The sequence below is a fragment of the Protopterus annectens genome, chromosome 5.part0, assembly GCF_019279795.1.
Source record: "Protopterus annectens isolate FY-2018-M chromosome 5.part0, PAN1.0, whole genome shotgun sequence".
Classification (NCBI taxonomy): domain Eukaryota; kingdom Metazoa; phylum Chordata; order Ceratodontiformes; family Protopteridae; genus Protopterus; species Protopterus annectens.
This window is the reverse complement of record NC_056735.1, coordinates 1290472062-1290495817: the sequence shown is the minus strand read 5'-3', so window position 1 is coordinate 1290495817 and position 23756 is coordinate 1290472062. Positions and strand designations below refer to the sequence as shown.

The 23756-nt window shown below is 42.3% G+C and overlaps 1 protein-coding gene across 1 annotated transcript in view; it reads left to right on the top strand.

Moving 5' to 3' along the window:
- The window catches only part of LOC122802354 (ankyrin and armadillo repeat-containing protein-like), a 1115117-nt gene that overhangs the window by 250412 nt on the left and 840949 nt on the right, over positions 1-23756 (top strand). The window contains exon 6 of the mRNA XM_044071991.1: positions 3842-4005. Coding sequence (XP_043927926.1) covers positions 3842-4005 — 164 coding nt within the window. The remainder of the gene's footprint in view (positions 1-3841; positions 4006-23756) is intronic.

Here is a 23756-nt window from a genome sequence, read left to right as displayed (position 1 = left end):
AAAGGAAAAAAAACAAAGGACAACGATAAAGATAAGGACAAGCCCAAAACATCTAGGAAGAGGTCCCCAGACTGAACATGTTCTTCAGCTCCGGATCCAAAAATTTCTTAACCCTCAGAGCCAATGCTTTTTTAGATCTGATAGTTCTAGAATCCTATACTCCGCCAAGGTTTTCTCCAGATCAGATTTTTTCCCAGGCTCCATTCCCAAATTTTGCAGTCCAGACCACCTTCTTCTACCTCATCCATTAGGTCAACCAGGTCTCCTAGGAACCTCACTGAAATAGACGTCGACAAGATGAGGAGATTTCTTTGGACCCAAATCCAGTTGGGGGTCCTTCCAGCTCCAACCACAGACAGATCTAGGAAAGGTGTTTCTTCCCCTCATTCTCTTATGGCTCCTTCTCCAATCTGAACCCTCAGATCAGAGTCCTCAGATCTGACTTTCACTGGGGAAGATGTGAGTAAGAGCCAGGAGTGCAGTCTTTCATGACTCCAGTGAGTTCTCTGAGCCAGTCGACTCTGACTATGTTAGACCTATCCAAATCTTGAAGCCATATGGTTGGCATCAACTCTGACAGGTCAGAATCAGATCTGAGGTCATTAGATGCATTCCTTCCTCTTGGAGCTTTAGCACTTGCCAGTTCAGCTTCAGCATTAGCTTCACATCCTACCTGAATGGTGTCCAGGGTTTTGCCATCCTCAGGGGGTTCAGCTCCTAAGGCTAGGCTTCCTAGATCTGTGTCCAGCTTGACATTAAAGGATTTTGAGAGAGTAGTCTTTCAGCCCAGAGGGAAGACTACCTCATCAAAATCAGATCCAACCCTCCCCCTTTGGATTTCCTAGGGTCCGTAGCATGCTGTTCTTGCCTATTGAAACAGCCAGTATTCAAAAGCCTTAAGCTGGTTCTCGTAGAAGAGACCATGTCAGCTTTTGTGTCCTCCCCTAAACAACCCACAGAGGAAGGAACACAAATGCAACAGGAGACACTTGGATTCCCCTGAGGAACTCCTACCACTGACATTGACTTTGATGGAGGAGAAGATTCCCACAGATCCCCCTTTCAGGACATCTCATTTGGTGAAATTCTCAAACTTCTGAGCCAGAAAGGGAGATGGCCTTCCCAAATGCCTTCTCCAGAGGAGTCAGTTTTCCTTGAGGTGTTTGATTCTGGCCCATATACTTCTTGGGTAGTTCTGCCTGCTGATCAAATGGTAAACCTAATCTCTAAATGGGCATGAAAGGAGCCAGGCACAGATGAGCTTATCCCCAAAAACCTAAAAAGTTCCTTATTGCTCCTAAGACTGTCCACATTGGAGCAAGGGTCCATCAGAGGTGGAAGAGTGACTTAGAAGGCACTACAAGAGGAGATTTCCTCTGTGCACCCACCAAATAGGAATTTTCACACATTGGACAGATTCAAGAAGCATGTTTACACCTCATCTACATTTCTGTGAGAGTGCTGAATCATTTGGCATTTCCAGAAGGATTTGACTAAGGACATCTCCAAATCTTTCCAAGAGATCTTGTCTGCAGATCAATGGCTACCTTCTAGTTTTTGTCCAGTGTTTCTATGTGCATTATCTCCAGTGCTATGGAGTGTAAGTCTAGAACAGCTGACACAGGCATATCCATCATGAGGCATGCTTGGATGTGCCTATGTTACTTTGAGGAACATTTCAATATGTCCTTTATAAATGCCCCTTACAATGGATCAACATTTTTTGGTGCTAAAGTAAAAGGGATTACCTCTAGAAGTGAGAAAGATGGAAAGTTCCTATTAGCCATAGGGATTAAATTCTCCAACCCTCAAAGGACTATCTCCAGAAACCAAAAAGGAGGTAAGAGAGTGTGGTTTTGCAAACCACAGGGATATCCACCTGACACTTCTGGAGACAGAGCCCCCCATGGCAAAGGGGAGAACTCTTATAATGGATGTTGCCCTACAGACATAGGTGGTATGCAAAATTAAGGCTTCAGGGGGCCTTTCTCTGGGAAGTCTTTCCAGTGTCCCTGAATGGTTGCCTTACTGTTGCACTCTGGAGCCAGTCAGGAGGACAGTTATCCCTGCATATGACAACCTGGACAGTCATCACTCAAGACAAATGGCTACAGAGGATCATCACCAGATGCTACTTCATTCCTTTTCACACTTCCCCATCAGCCCCAAAAAGATTTCCCAACATTTCACCCCTCATAGGGACACTGCCACTTCAGAAATAAAGAAGCTTTTAAACCAAGTCAGCCAAGAGGTCCCACTAGACCAGACAGGATCCAGAATTTAGTCAAGGTTCTTTTTTGTGCCAAAGAAAACTTGGACCTAAGATCAATTCTAGACCCCGAGTCACTTGAACAAATTTGTAAAAAGACCAAATTCCTCATGGTCATGGTAGAAAGAGTGAATAGATGTGCTTGGTGGATCTTCAGGATACTTACTTCCTGGAGCATCTGTCCATTTTTATGTGAAAGTATCTTCAGTGCCATCTGGGAGTCAGTCACTTTCAGTTCAGAGCTCTGCCTTTGGGTTTCACCATAGCCCCCTGGGTGTTCACAACATGTATGCCAGTAGTTGCAGCTTGTCTCCAACTGCAGGGGTTCCAGGTGTTTCTTTATTTAGATGACTGGCTCTTCACTGTCCCTATGATGGATCATTCAAGCCAGAGATTCCTTGCTCTATCTATTTGCAGACCTGGGAATTCAAGCTTCACACACACACACACACACACACACACACACACACACACACACACACACACACACACACACACACACACACATATCTCTCTGCTTCAGAAAATGCATGCTAACACAAATCATTTAAAATTTGTTCTTGTTTTGAGCCTTTTCCCCCTGTATATTTTAAGCTTATCCAGATACCTTGAACTAAGAGGCTGAGAGGTATGCAACCCTCTTAACTGCTGTCAGGGGGTTGCTCGATCGCTCTCACTCTTCACTGTCTCTCTCTCTCTCTCTCTCTCTCTCTCTCTCTCTCTCTGTCTCTCACACATACAGTTTCTTCTGGTTTCATGTATGCATTCAGTCATACATGCAGACAGAAACATAAACACACATAACATGCACTTTTTTGCTATTTCATTTATTTTTTACACTCACTAAAGAGCAAAATGCAGTTTAGCGAGTGTAAAATAATAGCTCAATTGATCTCACTCACTCTGTCTTACTCTCATACACTCATACACACTCACACACAAGACAAACACACACACACACACACACACACACACACACACACACACACACACACACACACACACACACACACACACACACACCCACACACACACACTTTTTTATTTTACATTCGTTAAACAGCAAAAGCACTCCTTAGCGAGTGTAAAATAATGGCGGCAGTTAGTTTTTTTCTGACGGAGCTCCATGGCAGCTTGATATGCTGCTGTGAAGTGGCAGACTCATTTTTCAACAGTCATTACCTGTAGATTAACACCTTTCTGGAAAACATTTGTTCTCCAATCAGGGTACGATCTACAGGTCGCCAATTCTCTAAAACTGTGTAATGATGTATGTATGTATATATCTCTATTTAAAAAAAAATCACTTCCCTTCCTCTTATAGAATTTAACTTCAGTGTTGTACCCTTGAGGTCTATTCCATATATGAAAGAAACAAAGTGAAAGAAAGGAAAATTTCATTTAATCCACTGCTTATTTTTCAATATGTCACAGAATGACCAAATATGCTTTATTGTTTATTATTTAAAACTGCACTAGGTTATTTCATTGAATAGAACACTAATTAAAATTGTGTATGTCAAAATAATGATTAACTTGCCAATGTATGAGATGATCTTATTTTTCTGCCAGATGGCAAACTGAAGACTGAACGTGAGTTGCCCCCACTGTCAAGTGGACCAGGCTTTAAATGTCAGCATTTCCCATATGAACAGAATGAATTCTTTCACCTACATGGTGGAATTGAATTAGATATTGGAACTCCTTCAGTTGAGGATGTTACAGATGAAATTAAGGTAGGCAGAATTTTTGTTGTAAAATGAATAGAGTCATTAATGCTGAAAGCATATGATATATATAACATGCTGAGCTATGCTGAATTTTTAAATAAACTTTCTTAAACGTTTTGTAAAGCTTCAGGGTCATTCTTCTCAGAAATTTTTTTGATCCAACACTTTGTCATGTGCCAGTTATTGAAACAAATGAATATTAATCCTTTATAAAAACTTATGAAAGCTGTAATTACCAGATATTGGTGTTTTCAGTTAACATAGCATTTTGTTGTTATTGTCTCTACATATTCAGAATTTGTCAGTCAGGTCTAAAAGTTTAGACTCTAAGCCAAATGGCTCAGTCAAAAAGCAAGTAATAAATTGCTAGCTAAATGCATTGGTATCAGAATATAATACATACCCATAATGCAGGAATTTACCACCATGAGTGGCTAAAAGACTATTTGCCAAAATAGAATTCACTGAAAACTTGAATTCTGTGCAATTAGTAATGCCATTTTTTTAACTAAATGGTCAGTTCTGGGGGCTACAACAAACCTAGATATTAAGCACGTTTGCCAAAAAATCACCCATTTTGTGGATTTACATTATTGATGTCTCATTTGCTAAATCATCAGTCATAGTTTCATATGTTCACAGGTTCATATGAGATTACTGGGCTAACAGCTCAAGGGCCTTTACAAGCCTAGCTAATATAATCCAATTTTACCCAGTATATGGCTTCTAGGGGCATGAGGATGATATGGGTTTGTGCCTATGCCCTGAGTATTGTACAGATTTTACAGATTGGCCCTGTCCATAAGGGACATAGGCACCAACCTAGGTGTGAATTTATGATTCCCATTCCATCAATCCAGATTGGTCTTGAAGAGGGCTAGGAAAGGACTCTGCTTAATGTGAAGAGAAAGCCTATTTCAAGGAAGTGGCAATCTATGAGACACATATCTGTCTCTCCAGTATGTTCTGTTTGATTCACTGACTAAATTTAGATCCGTAGAATGGGTGACCCTTGTACTGTTTGTCTTGCAGATGTGTAGCAACTCCATCAAGGCTGGATTTGTGAGTGCCTTGTAGGTCAGGCATAGGTTACCCCTTAATAGTCGATAGGAGATAGAGTAAAGGGAAAGGGCTTTCAGTATATCTGCACAGGACATGTTAACACCCTTTATTTTCTTAGTGAGGAACCTCTGAGGTCACTTCAGCTGTTGTAAGTGCCTACATTCCAAATGGCACATTGTACTTGATTACTGGTCTAATGAGGGATGCGTACAGTGGGACTATAATCCCCTTGGATCTGGATGCCATACCTTTACTTAGAAGTTGTGCCACATAGAAGGACTTCCTCACCACTGTGGACATATGACAGCCAATGTTCTGGCTATTTGTCTGACACTAAGATACTAGCACTACCTGCTAGATCAAGCAAGGATTACCTTAGCAGCAACATACTTCCTTCTTTCTCTGTTATATGCTTCCTCAATTCTTACAAATATCAGCAATACATATAAAACTTAACTAGCTTCCTTCCAAGATAAAATACCTACATTTGCAACCATCCAGCCAACCTTATAAAACACACCGCTACCTTTCATTAAAACAATTAAACTGGGTTGAACTCCCAAACTAGTTGACATACTCACAACTAATCATTGGCCACAACCTAGTGTACTCTCTAAACAAATGCCCAGCATTACAAAATAATATACTCTACTATTCACCCACTGCAGACATCCGATCTACCAATAAACGTTTACTATGTATCATATCAGTAAGATATTCAACACTGCTGGAGACTGTGTCTACTCACATTATGTGTCAAAACTCTCAATTGAAATCTCCACACAGTTAAAATGGATAGAAAACGTAAAGAGTTTCAAAACTTTACTTAAGCAGCACCTATGCCAAAGAAGGCTCTGTTCTTCCTGCTCACCTGGCTAGCTTACTCAGATTACTTTTCTTCAACTCTTACAGCCACTTTGCTTGCCAGTCTTTTTGTGCCTTATCACTTCTACTCATACTGCACTTATTTCATAAACACTTAGTCTTTCCCTCACACCCCACCACTAACTGCAATTCTTTCACTGTCCATTTATCTTCCTGCTCATTTACATAACTTCTCCTTTCATCTCTCTCTTATCATTTTTAAGCTGCAGTATACTTGTCTGTCTGTAAATTATTTCTAAACTCAAAACCACCTCAGTTTAGGTTCATAGGTTCATAGATTAGTACTAGGCTAACTGCCCTTGTGGGTCATTTTAAGCCTAGCCAATTATCCCTTGTGAGACTCAAACCCTGCCCCTTGTGTTTGTAAGGCAAACACCTTAACCATTAGGCCACCCTCCCAAACCAATAAATGATCTCTTTCCTTCAGCCAAGATGCTAGTAATTATGTATTTTTCTTTTCAATAATTAGACAATTTATGTTAATTTCTCTTGTTTTTTGTGTTAAAATTTTATGTGCATGTACCAAATATTTAAAAATCATGTAAATAAGCTCATTTATAAATGTTTTTACCCTGCAGTTATAAATGTACATTATGTGTAACTTAAATGGAGAGCTGTTATCCCTAGTCCTCTTCTGAAAATGGGTTTTACCCAGTCAAATTTTTCCTGGTCAACAAAGACAAATAAAATAAAATAAATAAATAAATTTGTTTATACAAATGAATAAGAAGTATTGTGATGTCCTCCATAGCAAACTATGAATCCAAATTAGCTTCCTCAACTAAAGACAACCATAAGGTATTCTTTAGTTACATCTGTAACTAAAAAGAAAAGGCACAGATTTGTGCCAAACTGGTAGTTAGTGATACCACATATACTGCGCCTGTGGGCATAGCTAACCTGTTGGCTGTCAGGTTCTGTGAAAATTTCACTCCCCTGTCCCTGCCACATGTACACCATGAGATCCCTACCACCTGTCCCCTACCTTTTATCTCTAAAGAGCAGGTCATAAACACCCTCACTAAGGCCAAAAACACAGCATCTGTGGGACCTGATAATATCCCAGGCTTCATCCTACATAGGTTGCAACATGAATTAGCAACACCATTGGGTACTCCTTTCAATTATAGTCTAAGCACTGGCTTCATCCCAGCTGAGTGGATAATGGCCACCTTTATTCCCTTGCACAAATTTGGTGCTTCCACTAACCCCAGGAACTATAGACCTATTAGCCTGATTAGCCTTATCTACAAGGCCATGGAATAAAATCATTACGGGCCTTACCAACAAAGATATAGGTAATCTCCAAGCACTTGACCCTACTCAGACTGGATTTGTCAAAGGGAAATCATGCATGTTAAACCTGGTGGACTTCATCAATACAGTCAACAAGATCCTGGACAAGGGGAAATCTGTGCATACAGCCTACCTAGACTTAGCCAAGGTATTTGACACTATTTCCCACTCAGGCATCATTGACAAACACACCCAGCTAGTTATCAACGCTTATATCATTAGATGGGTCATTAACTGGCTCACTGATAGAATCCATATAGTCAAAATAGGAGAATCCACCTCCAGCAGCAGACGTGTAACCAGTGGTGTTCCACAGGAATCAGTCCTCGGACCTCTACTGTTTGGAATCTATTTCTCTGAAGTAAAAGCAAAAACTAAAGGTCTGTGGCTGACAAGGTTTGTTTATGACTGCAAACTGGGAGTGGTCATAGAATCTCCAAATGATGTCAACATCCTATGACAGGGTCTTACACAAACAAATGATTGGTGCCAAAGTCATGGCCTTAAACTGAGTGCAAAAAAAATGTATTACCATCCCTTTCAGCGATGTTCCTGCTAACTACCACATAAATAGTGACACCTTAAGTACACACTCAGTGGTGGGAGATATGGGCACACAGGTTGACAGCAACCTTACCTTTGACCTATATGTCTCTACAGTGGTAAGAAGGGCATTCTATATTGCTCATCTCATAAGTAAGGACATTGCCTGCAGAAAAAAAGAAGTTATACCCTCCCTGTACTCTTCCCTCATCAGGCCAATAATTGAGTACAATGTCCCTTTTAGTATGTACCTTTCCAAGCACCTGCAACAATTGAAGAGACCACAAAGGTTCCTCACAAGAAAAATTCAAGGTCTTCAGCATCTGTCCTATGTGGATCACCGGAAATTACTGTCACTTTATTCTGTTTCAGACAGACTCCTCAGAGGCAATCTCTGCCTTGCATATAAGGCAATTTCTGACCCTGTTTTATTGGAAATGCTGCATCTCCATAAGTCAAATGGTACATGGGTTACTTACTCTAAAGACCTTAACCTGATATGTGACATAAATAGAACCTGCTGGAGGGACAGATTTGTCTCCCAGAGGTTACCACACCTTTGGAACAGCCTCCCACTTCATATCAAAAAGAGCACCTCATTGGCACTCTTCAAACGCAATCTGTACGATTGGATGGGTAACTGTAAATTCATCATGAGGGTTCCACCTGTGTCCCTCTTAGACAGGGGCAATAGGTGCTGTTCATGAAATTAAGGGTAGAACTTGACTAGGCTTGTAACGTCCCTAGGGCCATTAGCCTGGTAACTTCCTATGATCCTATAAAATAAATTAATATCTGTGTACCCAGATCCTTCACCTCTGAGTCTGCTCTTAGGAGTGTGTTGTTAATGTTGTAGTTAGCAGGGGAATTTGATTTCCCAAAAGGTACGATAATGCATTTCTTAGCATTTAGTTTCAGACCATGGTTCTGTCACCAATCATTTGCCTGATTTAGACCCTCCTAAAGAGTATGTACATCATCAGAGGATTCCGTTATTGCCCCCAGCTTGCAGTCATTTGCAAACTTTGTCATCCAGAGGCCTTCCACATTGGCCTTGGCATCCGAGAAGTATATTCCAAACAGGAGTGATCCCAGCACTGAGCCCTGTGACACACCACTAGTAACTGGCCTCTTGCTGGAATTCGAATCACCCACTTTAACCACATGTGCCCTGTCCTTGAGCCTGCTGCCAATCCATCTGGTGATGCAGGGATTTATGCCCAGTTTGGTGAGTTTATTTATAATACCTGAGTGGGGAATTGGTCAAATCCCTTGGCCAGGTTGAGGTAGGTGGTATGTACTGTTTTGCTCTCATTCATGGACTTAGTGACTTTCTCAAAGAAGTCCACCAGACTTAGTAGGCATGATCTGCGCTTGACAAAGCTGAATTGGGTCAAGTCCAGTGTCTGAAGGTTTCCTATGTCATTATTCATCAGGTCCATGGTTATTCTTTCCATGACCTTACAAATAAGACTAGTCAAGCTTATGGGTCAGTAATTTCCCGGGTCAGTTGACAGTCCTCCCATATACAGACAGATAACTGTAGCTGTTCTCTACTTTATAGGAACAAAGCCTGTCCAGAAGCTGTGGTTAAATAGAGATCCTATTGGACCTGATAGTTCCTGATTTAAGTTATTTAAGTGACAACCTGGTATATCGCCGAGCCCCATTGATGCCATGTTTTTAGCTTCAGAGAGAGCAGTGGCAACCTATTAATCGGTGATAATTGGCAGTTGAGTGATTGAGGGAGGGTATTTTGTGGGGAAGTGAAATATGAGCTGCATTTATTGGCCAGCAGATTTGCTATATCTTCTGGCTGAGTATAAGAGATGTCATCTATACCTAATTCTGCACATTGTTGAATGTTGCCCCTAAGATTGCAGACATACCTGAAAAATGTCTTATGGTCATCCTTAGCTTTGGAGGCTATTTTTACCTCAAAGTCTACTTTCAGAGACTTGACTAGTTCCCTGAGTTGCTTGTTAATACTAATAAGGGATTTATTGCTCTGTTGTGTGCATTCTCTCTTACGTCTCAACAGGACTTTCTTTCTTTTGTTGTGCAACCTATTATGACTAGGGGTTCAATCATGTTTCTCTTCATATAGTCCAAGGAGGTAAGTCTCAGATCATTTACACCCACATGGACTATGACTGAGTCATTCTGGTAGTTAGGGGTAAGTGGTCTGAGTGCTTGCGTGATTTGGAGGATCCCGGCCCCTGACAGACAACTATCTGTAACCTTCTCTTTATCCAGCCCTGTAAGGGGGACATAGGTGTGTCTCACAATGGATTCCTCTATGGCTAGAATGTAGGGTGGTGAAATGTTTCACCTTATAGCCTTGGTAGTTGAGACACAGTGAGATGTGGCTTTATGTGTTGTGCCGATAAGTGTCTGGGTTCTGTGCATGCAGAGTTTGAGGACTGTGTCTGAGAGGCTTTGAGGTTTGGGAAGGTTATATGTGAGCACCTCCACATATGTAGGTCTATGTGTGTGGTCCTTAGTGGGTGCGGTGAGTGGTGTGCATGAGTCGCTGATAATTTGTTTGTTACATTTTGTGTCAGTATGTAAGGGTCTGGCCTACAGTGATAATGTCTAACTTCCTCTCTCACGTACTGTATTTGTCTGTTGGAGAATTAAGTGGTTGTCAGTGTACATGAGGCAATTGCTACAGTACCTCAGGATGTCCATGCCCACAGAGCTGGAAGCAGAGATGATATGAACGTGCCCACCCATGGTTGCAGGTCATAAAGTACTTGTAAGGGACAGGAGTGGAGGAGGTTTATAACCTGACAAGGGGGGTGCTTACTTGGTGTAATCTGCAGCTAACCTAGTCAGCGATGCTGGCCAGCACCCAGACCAGATGCTCTCTGAGCAGTGATAGTCTTGGGTGCTATAATAAGATCATGCAGACCTAAATAGTTCTAACTGAGTGTGTAAGTGCTGCTCACCGTGCAAACTAGTTGCTTGGTGAGTCCCATGAGACTGAGGTAAAGTTCTGAGGAGTTTTTGTATAAGGAAATTTTAAATTCAGGAGATTGCATATAAGCAAAGCATCAGTAACCGCCACTGCACAAAGAGTAGCTTCACACAAATGCAAGGATTGCATGCACTTTGAAGAAAAACAAGATTTACTCCAAGCCCACAAGCTAATCAGGTAAGCACACAATTAGCTTTCTGCCAACAATTCTCAGCTCAGAAGGATGAAATCAGCCCTCTCCTGCTAGAGTTGTGCAGACTTTGAGCTTCTTAATGTGAAATGACTGGTTTGGAGCCCATGTGTTATGGAACAAAAAAAGAGATGCCTGAAACTAACAAATCACTGGACACAATTTAATGCAGAACAGAACACCAGCTCTTACATAATTTTGTAAAGCAACTTGAACTTTAAAGAAGTGCTGAAAAACAAATATTACAATAAACCTTCACAGATTAATGAGAATAAGCAATACAAGTGCAAAAATGTAATTAGTTTTTTTTTCTGCCACAGATGGCTTCAGATGCTTGCAAAATCACTCAGCCTCTGGCATCATCACCAAACAATGATAAATGAGAAAGTGATAAATAAGAAAGGTTTATAGTATAGGTTCATAGGTTCATACTAGGCTATCTGCCCTAGGGCATTTATAAGCCTAGCCAGAGTGTGTTTGGCTTTCGCCACCCATTTTAAATTAATTTTGCTATGCCCTTTTTCGAGGTTAGTAGTTGTATTCCTTAACATACACAATATATAATTATATATATGTATATATATATATATATATATATATACACAAACACACACACACACACAGAGACATATATATATATATATATATATATATATATATATATATATATATATATATATACGTATATCTAAAACTAGGCAATGAAACCTAGTACTAAGGAAATGCAGTTTTCCAACCTAAAGGGCACATCACTTTCCTTAAGGAAAAACAAGCCAAAAAAGGGGAAAACTAGTTGTATTGGACTGATATCAACATACAAATTGCTAAAATACACTGATGTTAAGTTGTCAATCTCGCCTTCATTCTTGCTTGATGGGTTCGGAGCCGATCCTCGGCTCCGACTCGGCACTTGCTAAGCTCGAGAGTCACTTTTACCAGCTCGAGGCAGCCCCATATCCCATGATGCAAGGCGATAAGTACCCAGATCTCGTTTGCCGCTTCGCTGATGAGGTCCTCCTTTTACCAGCTCCTGGTAAGTGATTGTTATATTACTACTTTTGCCCCTTTCTTCAGAAAAAACTTTAGATAATTAGTTTTAATGCAGTTTTAGTCCTTTTCTGACAAGATTTTCCCTGACTCCTTAAAAATTTCTAGTCAGACTTTCTCCCATCCCATCCCCTCCTTGTTAGGGTGTGTGTGTCTGTTATTGATAGTTTTATATAATTTAATTTCTTGGACTAGTGTTGTGTGTGTGTGTGATTCACTATGTCTAAGGAAAGGGTCTCAGGCTTTAAGAAGTGTGACTCGTGCTGTCAGAAGATGTCTCTGACAGACGGTCACACTTCTTGCCTTTACTGCCTGGGGCCTCTTCACCTGCAGGACTCCTGTGCTATTTGTCACTCTTTCAGCCAGAGAGTCCTGCAGGAAAGAAGAAATAAATTAATTTTGAGGGGCCTTCTGAAGCCGGAGGGCTCCCCGGCTAAGTCGGCTCCATCTAAGACTTCAAAGTCTTCCAAGGCCCAGGCTTCTGTGTCCAAGCCTGTGGCCTCGGCTCCGACTCTTTCAGAGTCGAGATCGGCTCCGGCTGGAGCCGACTGTACTTTACATAAACCTTCGGCACTGATGGCTATCGGTGCCGATTCTGGTTCGACCACTTCGGTGTCGGCTCCGATCGGTTCCGACCACCATGTGGCTCAGGCATCGGTGTCGGCTCTGATCGGCTCCGACACCGTTACTTTTGTGGCTGTATCGGCTCCGGCTGGAGCCGATGCATCGAAGCTACCTGTTGGCGCTGATAATTTGTCGGCTCCGACAGTTTCTGTGGTTTCATCGGCTCCGATGGTTCCTTCGAGGAAGAGGTCTAGGTCCCCTTCCTTGGAGCCGATACTTTCGGCTCCGGCTTCGCCTCTCCTCTCGGAACGGAGCCATTGGAGCCGATCTTCAAGGTCATCCAGGCTTTCTGACCATGATTTAGAGAGAGTGGTCAGTAGATTACTTACTGGCCCAAATGCTACATAGTCCGTCTCAGCAGACGACTATTGGTCCACACCCCATTGCAGTTCCTCCTTCGACTCTACCCCAGAGTTTGGAGTTGGAGTCTTCGGGAATGGTTACTGCTACGGCTGAGGGACAGATACCCCCTTCTGTTCCTTCAGCCTCTACTCTTATCTCCTCTTCGAGACCTTCCTTAGAGGGATTCGGTGGCCGGGCTTCCCTGGTCTCCTCCGAGGGGGTGAGTGGCATCGGACCCTTGTCCGAGCCCGCTCTTCCCCTTGGAGCCTCGGCCTTGGTGAGCTCGGCTCCGACATCTGCCTCGGAGCCTTCCCTTTCGGTGGGCCCTGGAGTTCCTAGCTCTTCGGAGCGGGTTCTCTCTGACCTCCCTGGGAGGGAGCCCGAGGTGATGAAGAGTGTGCTGGCCACTGGTCTCAGCCAGCAGTCTGTTCCCTTAGCTCCTCCCTCTATAGTGCCTGTTGACATCTCTGCCACTTCTCTTGCTACAGGACCCAGAGATCCTCCGCCTCAGGTTTCCCCACTGGGAATATCCCCCTCTTCCAAGGATTCTCCTGATTTGTCGGGAGATCCTCCGCGGAAGAGGACTTGTAAGAGGAAACACGTAGACTCCCCCAAGTCTATCACTTCAGATGCTGACTTAGATGAGTCAGAAGGATCCCCAAGATCCCCCTCTGAGGATGTCTCCTTCTCAGACATCCTAGAACTCCTTAGACAGAGGGGAAACTGGCCCACCAATAATCCCTCTGAGGATGAGTCAGTATACCTGGAGGCGTTTGGATCTCGGCCCTCCACCTCCTGGGTGTCTCCGCCTTTCGACCCCCTTATGCAGGTTATTGCCCGAAAGGCATGGGCTGCTCCTGACTCTGTACAGCCAGTCCCTAGGAGGCCTTCTAAATTTATTACTGCCCCGTCGGACAAGCAATTCCTCACAAAAGGTGTCCCCGCTGATGCCATGGTGGTGGCGGCTGCCACCAAGAAGGAACTTGCAGATCCTTCCGTACCTGTCCATCCTCCTAATAAGGACTCTAGGACCATGGATAGGTATGGTAAGCGGATGTTTTCTTCAGCGACCTTTGCTATGTGTTCGCTGAACTACCTATGTCACTTCACCAGACTCCAAAGGGATATCCTTAAGGAGCTAGGTGAAGTTGTGCAGGATCCTACAGCTGCAGGGGCTCAGGAAAAAATTGCTTCGCAGCTAGGAACCCTTAACTCCATTGCAAACTCCTCCATGCGGCTAATATCATATGCTGCTGATGGAGCAGTAGGGCCGCAGGTACAGGTGTGGCTCTTAGACGCCAAGCCTGGATGCGGCTATGTAATTTTGCAGATCCCTTTAAGGCGTCCTTCACAAACTCTCCCTTTGATGGGTCAGCTTTGTTTGGCCCTCAAGTGAAGGAAACATTGACCAGGTGTGAGCAGGACGGCAAAACTCTTTCTGCCGTAGGAGTCCATTTTTCCACCCCTTCTAGACCTTACCCCAAAGGACAGAAGGGTGGCAAAATGTGGTTCCGCAAATCACAAGGAGTCACGCCGGATTCACGTGGTCAGTTTACCCCTAGAGGCAGAGGGGGTAACAACAACAGACGCCGCTCTAGAGGCAGAGGGGGTCCACAAAACCAGGGAAACAGAGAGTCTCTCTCTGACAAGCCCTTTCAGCATCCCTGAGATGTTGCCCGGCTGTCCCTCCTTGGAGGCAGTCAGGGGAAGACTATCGCTGTACCCAGAAGCCTGGTGTTCCCTCACTCAAGACAGATGGGTACAGTCGATCATATCTGAGGGTTACATAATTCCTTTCGAGGAAAGTCCTTTCTATCCCTCAAATTCCCTTCCAGATGTACCACCCGGTCTAAGGGAAATTGCAGAGTTAGAAGTCTTAAAACTACTGCAAAAAAGAGCCATTCAGCCAGTTACAACAGACCATTCAGAGCCCGGAATCTACTCAAGGTTCTTTTTGGTCCCCAAAAAGACGGGAGACTGGAGACCAATATTGGATCTCAGCAGACTCAACAAGTCTGTGAGGAAGACAAGATTCCGAATGGTCACTCTTCAGTCAATTCTGCCCTTCTTACAGAAGGACAACTGGATGTGCTCAATAGATCTTCAGGATGCGTACTACCACATAAAAATTCACAGACGCTCCAGGAGATTTCTCCACTTTCAGCTGGGGTCCAGTCATTTCCAGTTCAGAGCCCTGCCCTTTGGTCTCACTACAGCCCCAGAGTGTTCACCAAATGCATGGCAGTGGTCACGGCTCACCTGAGACGTCAAGGATTCCAGGTGTTTCCGTATCTCGACGACTGGCTCCTTTCAGCCACCACCAGGCATCAGCTTGTTCAAGCCAGGGATTACACAATAAATCTTTGTTCTCATTTGGGCATCTCGATCAACTTCAAAAAGTCATCCTTATCGCCCTGCCAGTCTATTACTTTCATAGGCTCAAACTTAAACACTGTTCAGATGTCAGCTACCCTTACAGATCAAAGAGTTTCAGACATTCAAAGTCATGTCAGGATCATTCTAGCCAACAAGAAAGTACAGGCCAGAATGGTTCTAAAGGTATTAGGCCTCATGGCTGCGGCCATTACTCTTCTTCCCCTGGCTCGCTTCTACATGCGCCTTCTTCAGTGGATGTTGTTCACTCAGTGGTCTTACCAACAACTTCCAATGCGTCACCAAATTCTGGTGACACAGATTTGCAAAAATCATCTTGCTTGGTGGATCACATCTCCCCAGATTCACCAAGGCAGACACTTTGTACCCCCATCCCCGGTAGCCACTGTCACCACGGATGCCTCCCTGATCGGGTGGGGGGGCATTATCAGGGCAGGATGGTTCATGGGACGTGGCAACTGTTCGAGTACCACCTGCACATAAATGTCCTGGAGATGAGAGCAGTGCTTTTAACATTGCAAGCCCTCAACGACTTTCTTCCCGTAGGGACAATTGCAGTCCACACAGACAACATGTCTGTAGTTTGGTATATCAACAAACAGGGCGGAACCAAGTCCTACCCCTTGTGTCGAGAAGCGCTCAGACTTTGGCAATGGGCGATCTCCTCTCATCGGTTTCTGGTAGCAACGCACATCCCTGGGAAAACCAACATTTTAGCGAACAGATTGAGCAGAGCTATTCTCATGCCTCACGAGTGGTCTCTCAAGCAATCTATAGTGGAAGAGATTTTTCTGGAATGGGGTTGCCCGTGTTGCGATCTTTTTGCTACTCCCCAAAACAGCAAATGCCCAGACTTCTTCTCTCTCTTCCCTCTACCAGGCCATCCCCCCAGAGACGCTCTGACCCAGGATTGGCCCCAGGGACTTCTTTATGCTTTTCCTCCATTTCCTCTGATCCCTCAAGTTATCCAGAAAGCAACCATTTTGAGAGCCAAAATGATTCTCATTGCTCCTTATTGGCCTCGACAAATTTGGTTCCCGTTCCTCCATCGTCACCTTTTGGTGCAGCCGTGGCATCTGGACCCAGTGCCAGATCTTCTGATTCACCAATCCGGTCAGCTGCACTGGTCTATACCTTCTCTCAACCTTACGGCATGGTTGCTCCACTTCCTTCCTTAGCCAGGCTTCCTTTGATCTCTAACCCCGTTAGAGACATTCTAGTAGCTTCCTTAAAATCCTCTACCAGGAGGATTTATACAAGCAAATGGAAACGATTCTCTTATTGGGCTAAAGCCAAAAATATTGATCCCTTCACTGCTCCAGTTCAGGCAGTTTTGGATTTCTTAGCGGAGATTTTTCATGCAGGATCCTCTTCTTCCACAGTTAGAGTTCAATTGGCTGCTATCTCGAACTTTCATGTCGGGTTCGCAGATCACAATATTATGTCCCACAGGCTTTGTAGAGCCTTCTTAAAAGGAATTTTCCTCCTGAAACCTCCAGTCAGGAGTCCTCCCCCTCAATGGGATCTAAATTTAGTGCTGACATCCTTGATTCTTCCCCTTCGAGCCAGCTGTTTCTTGCTCCCTGAAATTTCTTTCATGGAAAACCTTATTCCTAGTAGCTATTACATCTGCCAGGAGGGTGTCTGAACTTCATGCTCTATCGGTTCGACCCCCTATTTGGTCTTTCACAAAGACAGAGTATCATTGAGAACTAATCCGACCTTTTGCCTAAGGTCGCCTCAAAGACTAATTTGAATCAATCCATTGATCTCCTGTATTTTTCCAAACTATTCAAACAGATCGGAACAAAAACTACATTATCTTGATGTCCATCGCCAACTCAGATATTATTTGGACAGAACTAAACAATTTAGGAAATCCGATCAACTCTTTGTTTCCTATGCTGATAACAAGAAAGGCCTTCCTGTCTCTAAAGTTACCTTATCTAGATGGCTTTCTTCTGTCATCTCTGAAATTTATCAGCTCAGGGGAAAACAGCTGTGCTCAAAACCTAAAGCACATTCAACTAGAAGCTTAGCTACTTCTACAGCCTTTCAAGCTAGACTTCCTTTAGACACTATTTGTGCAGCGGCCACTTGGGCCACTCCTCATACCTTTGTTTCCCATTACAAATTGGACTTGGCCTCCAGGGACAGAGCCAGTTTTGGCTCTACAGTCCTCAAGAGTCTGTTCCATTGAGCCACCCAGGATAGAGGTGCTAGGACGCGGTCCCATCAAGCAAGAATGAAGGCGAGATTGACAACTTAACATTAAGAAGTTATGTACCTACCATAACATTCCATGTTAGTTGTCTTCTCTCGCCTTCTTTCTTTGGACCCTCCCTCCTTCCCCCAGGCCTGGACAGACCTTTTTCTACAAGGTATAATTATGCTGAAAGACCATACAGAGCTGGTCTTTCTTCCATCCTGCAGGTTTTTCTTCTGCTTTCTTCCTTTGGGAAGTGTTTATGCTTGGTGCTATTGCCCTTTTGTCATCAAACGAGATCTGGGTACTTACCGCCTTGCATCATGGGATATGGGGCTGCCTCGAGCTGGTAAAAGTGACTCTCGAGCTTAGCAAGTGCCGAGTCGGAGCCGAGGATCGGCTCCGAACCCATCAAGCAAGAAAGAAGGCGAGAGAAGACAACTAACATGGAACGTTATGGTAGGTACATAACTTCTTATTTTCATAAATTCTAATCTCAAATCTGCATTAAAGATCATTTTGCATCCTTATTAAAAACAAAAAACAGGATTCAAGCTGTTATTGCTTGTTTAAACCACAGTTTATTCAAAAGATGAGTACTGTTGACCTTGTCAGAGCTTTGTCAGATCAAAGTTATACATGTACGTAACAAGTAATACATACTTTTCTATTTTCTATATAAAAAGCAATATAAATAACAATGAAGGCATTAATCTAAGAGAACTTAAACAGATCACATTCAATGACATTGTTTGGAACAATACAGGTACAGAGATAGTTTGCATTTTTATTGCAATTGCTGCTGTTTACTACTTATGTAAGTTCAAAGTCACTGTGTATCTGGCTATTAATTCGCGTGTTAGGTATAGTGTCAGATAACAATGTAAACATGTAGTCTTGCATTTTCGTTATATTATTACAGCAAATAATAAAATAGATGGCAGTGAGATTCATCTATGTTTGGAAATACTGTGATGCTCGAGACGAGGAGCATGGTGGTGATGAGAACTTGCAAGAGTTATGCTGCTAAGGGCAGATGTGTAATTAGGACTTAGAAACTATGTGTGAGTCTAGGAAGTATTTGAGAAAAGAGAACAAAACTAGTTGCACTTGAAGCTGATACCAAAGACAAGCTAAAAGGAAAAACAAATGTGAAGATGTATGAAAATTCCCAGTCTCAGAACACATAGGGAATGGAAAGCAAAAGGTTCAGAGATTGGCCACACTTGAGGACGGAGTCAAGACAAACTAAAAAGTATGCTAACCAAACTGCATGTGCAAATATTTACACACATACACACTGTCCGGTTCGATTCTCAGCTAGAGCGTCTTCTGTGTGGAGACATGCGTGAATGGGCATACCTTCGTTGAAGGTTGTGCGTCAGGGCTGGTAACTCGGCACGTAAAAATCAACTACCAATCATTAGCGGACCAGAGTTCCGCTGTGGCGACCCCTAACCAGGAAAAGCCGAAAGACACAAACAAACATATACACACACACACACACACACACATATACATGTACATACATACACAAACACAAAAATATCCACATAAGAAATGGTGAATGCCAAAGTAACACATATAGGAAGCTGTAAGTGAATTCATGTGACTCAGCTTGTGCTTGCTAAATATTTATTACTTTAAATAGCATTCATCTGTTTCTATTAATAAAGTGAAGGGCTTCCTTAGATCTCACTGTGCTAACATGTACTAAAGTGATAGTCCATACTTCTACAGTATGCTCACAGTTAACCGGCACCCATGGGGATTGGTACATGCCAGATAACTGCAGTTTCTGATTGCTTGAGAGTTACCATTAAAAATAGGCCTGACTAACACTGTATCCAATGCAATTTGTTTGGTTTGACTTATTCTCGGTTTGGGAGAGAGGGAATTTATTTCTATATTCCTTTTTAAAACTCTAAAACTCTAAAACACGTAAGGTATGTTTCTGTGGGGGGGGGGACAGAAAGTGCAACACATGAAAATTGTACTGTATTTCTTCAATTTGTTTTTGCTGGTTGCTTGAGTTCTGGTTAACTGAGAGTTTACTGTAATTAGATGCATTCAAATATGAACAGTTCAAATTGGCATTAAATTAATCCTCACATACTACATATAACAGTTCAAAGAGTTACAAAGAAAAAAAAAATCAGAAGTCTGTATTAGATATTAATATATATATGTGTGTGTGTATATATATATATATATATATATATATAAATATATATATATATATATATATATATGTAAACATATATATAAACATCTAGTACTAAAGATAAAAATGAAAATTAAAGTCAAGCATAGCCTTGAAATAAAAAAAAAAAAAAAAAAAAACACTTGTGTTGCTTTTAGCACAAGTTACTATGGTCCAGTTTCTTTAACTCGAGAATACATAAAATAGAGCATGTCCGATTGAGTCCGGGTTTCCAGTAAGCTTTAAGTCGAATCTGCCATTCAAATTCTTTTTTCTCTAGCTTTGCATTCAGATTGCCTTGTAATGGGCCTGAAGTGATTCTCTCAAAGATGTGAAAAACAAACTTCTCATAGTTCCTGCAGACCCGAGCATGTCTAGACAGTGGGTTGTTGAAGTCATTAAGCTTGATGTCTGAAAGGTGTTTAGTCACTCTTATTTTGAGAGGGTTAATTGTTTTTCCATTGCAGAATGCTTTGCATTTTGTGCAGCTTGCCCGGTATATCCCAAAGTTAGTTTTGCCATTGTACCTGTTAGAGCAGACATATTTCTTTTTTGATTCATAAATGCACAGCATCTGTAGCCTGGGGTGTTGCAGGGAAAATTTTCCCACCTGTATATATAAAATATGGGTGTAGTACTACAGATTGAATAGACCCAATGTTGACATGTGTAGCATCAACATAAAAGTGTTGAAAATGAAGAAATGCCACTAAGCATGTGCTGAGAAACACTGTTGGTGCATGCAAAATTTAAAAATTAGAAAAAAAAACATTTTTTTGCAGGGGGCAAGCTCCCCTGTGCTCCCCACATCCCCTGTTAATTATATCTACTAACACCAAAATCACAGAAACACAAGGTAAGAGCATATTCCCCAACCCCAGGAATTGTGCGATCTAAGATACCAGTCAACCAGCTGCTTAGCTGAGCATAAACGGTCAACTAAACAACTGTCAACCAACCACACACTCAACCTTTTGCAAAGAAATCATATAAATATATATAATGTGTGTGTGTGTGTGTGTGTGTGTGTGTGTGTGTGTGTGTGTGTGTGTGTGTGTGTGTGTGTGTGTGTGTGTGCACGTGTGCGTGCGTGTGTGTGTGTGTGTGCGTGTGCGTGTGCGTGTGTGTGTGCGTGTGTGTGTGTGTGTGTGTGTGTGTGTGTGTGTGTGTGTGTGTGTGTGGGTGTGTGTATGCCTATTGTGTATGACCGAATTGACCTAATTTTGAAATGTCGAATGCAAAACACACTGACAAAACAAGTTTGATCATACACAAGTGAACACAAACAAATATCATATATATATCAAATATCAAATATAAAGAGAGGAAAACTATTTACTCACCCAATATTACAATTAAAACCTCCTGTAATACTAGCCTCAAATTTGTCTGAATAGTGGCAGTGTTACGGGAAGGTTTTAATGATGATAAGGTGTAGGGTTATAGTTGGGGGAAGGGGCAGCGTTAAGGTTAGTACCCATTACTCAATAGAGCAGGGAGCGCTGTCTCCCTGCACCACCTTTATAATGGGTGCTAACCACAATCCTAACACTGTCCCTTCCCCAACCCTAACCCTATACCTTAGTGTCCCTAAAAGCTTCCTGTAACACTGACACTATACAAGACAGAATCAGACACATAAACATTCACAAACACACACAAACAACACTGCATCTATTCCTTAAGCTAACCGTTACCCTAAAATACACAAAGTTGCACACAAACACACAACACCCATCCCTCACTCATCCCCGACCCAACCCTAACTCACATACACACACACTCACCCTCCAACACCACTTACCTATATCAACATTCCATACTATCAACATATCCACCCTTTAGCCATCCATACCATCGACATTAAATCACACCCCTGCATTTGTTGGACAAACGTACATTTGGTTAAACACAGGGGAACCATATATATATATATATATATATATATATATATATATATATATAGATAGATACATACACGTGTGTGTGTGTGTGTGTGTGTGTGTGTGTGTGTGTGTGTGTGTGTGTGTGTGTGTGTATGTATACAAAAGTATGTAAGCAGCAAACATTGAACACAACAAATATTAACTGCACAAACATGAAAAAATAACATCAAACTAACTCATTATCAGTCACACAAAATACTGATAACATATATAGTGAAATCAACCAAAAAAAATCTACAAGTCAAGAAAATACTAAAACTAAGTCTTTATGAATGTGTGCAAGTCTGCCTGCAACCCCATACACCCTGACTTAAATATAACAACTCCACAGTCTCACCAACTTATTAAAGGGAGAAATCTCCCTTCCCAATTAAATTACCAGGTCTTTCTGAAACAACCTCATTTGACTCACAGTAACATGCACACCACACCTACTGGCAGATAAAAAAAAAAAAACAATATTCTGATCAGATGCATATGCATATTAAAACAGTTGATCAAATATTTGATTGGTCTATTGTGCAGTTAATAAAAAAACACAGACTGCAAACTTGTTGATAACATTACATCTGATGTTGTCAGTCTTCATGTCATGCTTAACTGTGGGCTCGGTTCCGAGCCTTGGAACTGACTCAGCCGTTTATTTCAGCTCGTGCCTTTCAAAACTCTCGAGCTAGTCTCTACCCATGATACTCCTCTGTAAATGACCTGAGACCTCGTTTGCCACTTCGTTGTGTCAGACGCATCCGATCTATCTCTCAAGCTTTGGCTGTATTTAATGTAAGTTTTTCTATATTTCTCCCATTTCTATATAGTTTTCCATAGTCCTTCTTCACTATTTCTACCAGCTCCTCTATCTAACTTTTTAGTGCTAGTGTGAGTCTCTTTCTTCCTTTCTACGGTTAGGTAGTTCTTTTCATACCATTGTTGGTACTTTCTCTCCTTTACTTACCGTTATGGTATTTCTTATTACCATTGCTGGTAATTTTCTTCCCTTTCCCTCCTTTCGATCTAAAAAAAATAAATAAATAAAAAATAAGAAAGGGAGCCCTTTTTGAGTTCTTCCTTTCCTTTCCTCTGTATCTGTGTGTGTGTGTGTGTGTGTGTGTGTGTGTGTGTGTGTGTGTGTGTGTGTGTGTGTGTGCTTCTAAGGGCACCTCTGGCTTCAAGAGGTGCCAAAAGTGTGAAAAAAAGATGCTCAATTCTGATGGGCATGTATTTTGCATTTATTGTCTTGGCACTGTCCATCTCCAGGAGGACTCCGCAATTTGTCATGGCTTCTCTGCCAGGACTTTGACTAAGTGAAGAAACAAATTAATCTTAAAAGGACTTTTGAAAAGTGAATTTGAAGAGGCCATATCTGCTCCAAGAATGGAAACCAATTTGTCATCCTCTTCTTTGTCAGCTTCCAATTCAAAAAAGAGACCTCAGAGCTTCTCGAAATTGCCTTTGAAATTGACCAAACAACCTACGGTGTTGACAGCTTCCTCAACATAGGCATGGATGATTCCACTAATACAAAAATTTTGGAACAGGCATCTGGAGCTTCAGTACCAGTGGCTTTATCAGTACCGAAGCAGTCTACTATTAAATCTTTACCAAGGATCACATATTCACCCGCAGTGGATCCCTTTGCTGATAGGCCATCCAGTCCTTTTTTGCAACCAAAACCACCCAGGTCTCCTTCTGTTTCATCCATTCTGCCCACTAAGGGTCTTTCAGAATCAGACATTATGAGACTAGTTGATCAGCTCCTGACTGCATTCTGCTTTGGTTCCAAGCCAACTTGGCACCAGAGCCAGTCCTTCTTCGACACCATCACAGATTCCTCCTCCATCTCCTACTCAGCCTTTGCAGACATTGGCACTGACCTTCCTGGCTCCAATTTTCTCGGTACTGGCTAGAATTTCTTCTCTGGAACTGAGGATCATCTTGAGCTCTTCCAGTTTGTTGGAACTGGAGACTTCCCAGGGTTGGGGCTTCATTGCTGGTTCCAAGGGACAGGGTTCAGTATTGATTCTTTCTGAGCCATCCATGCC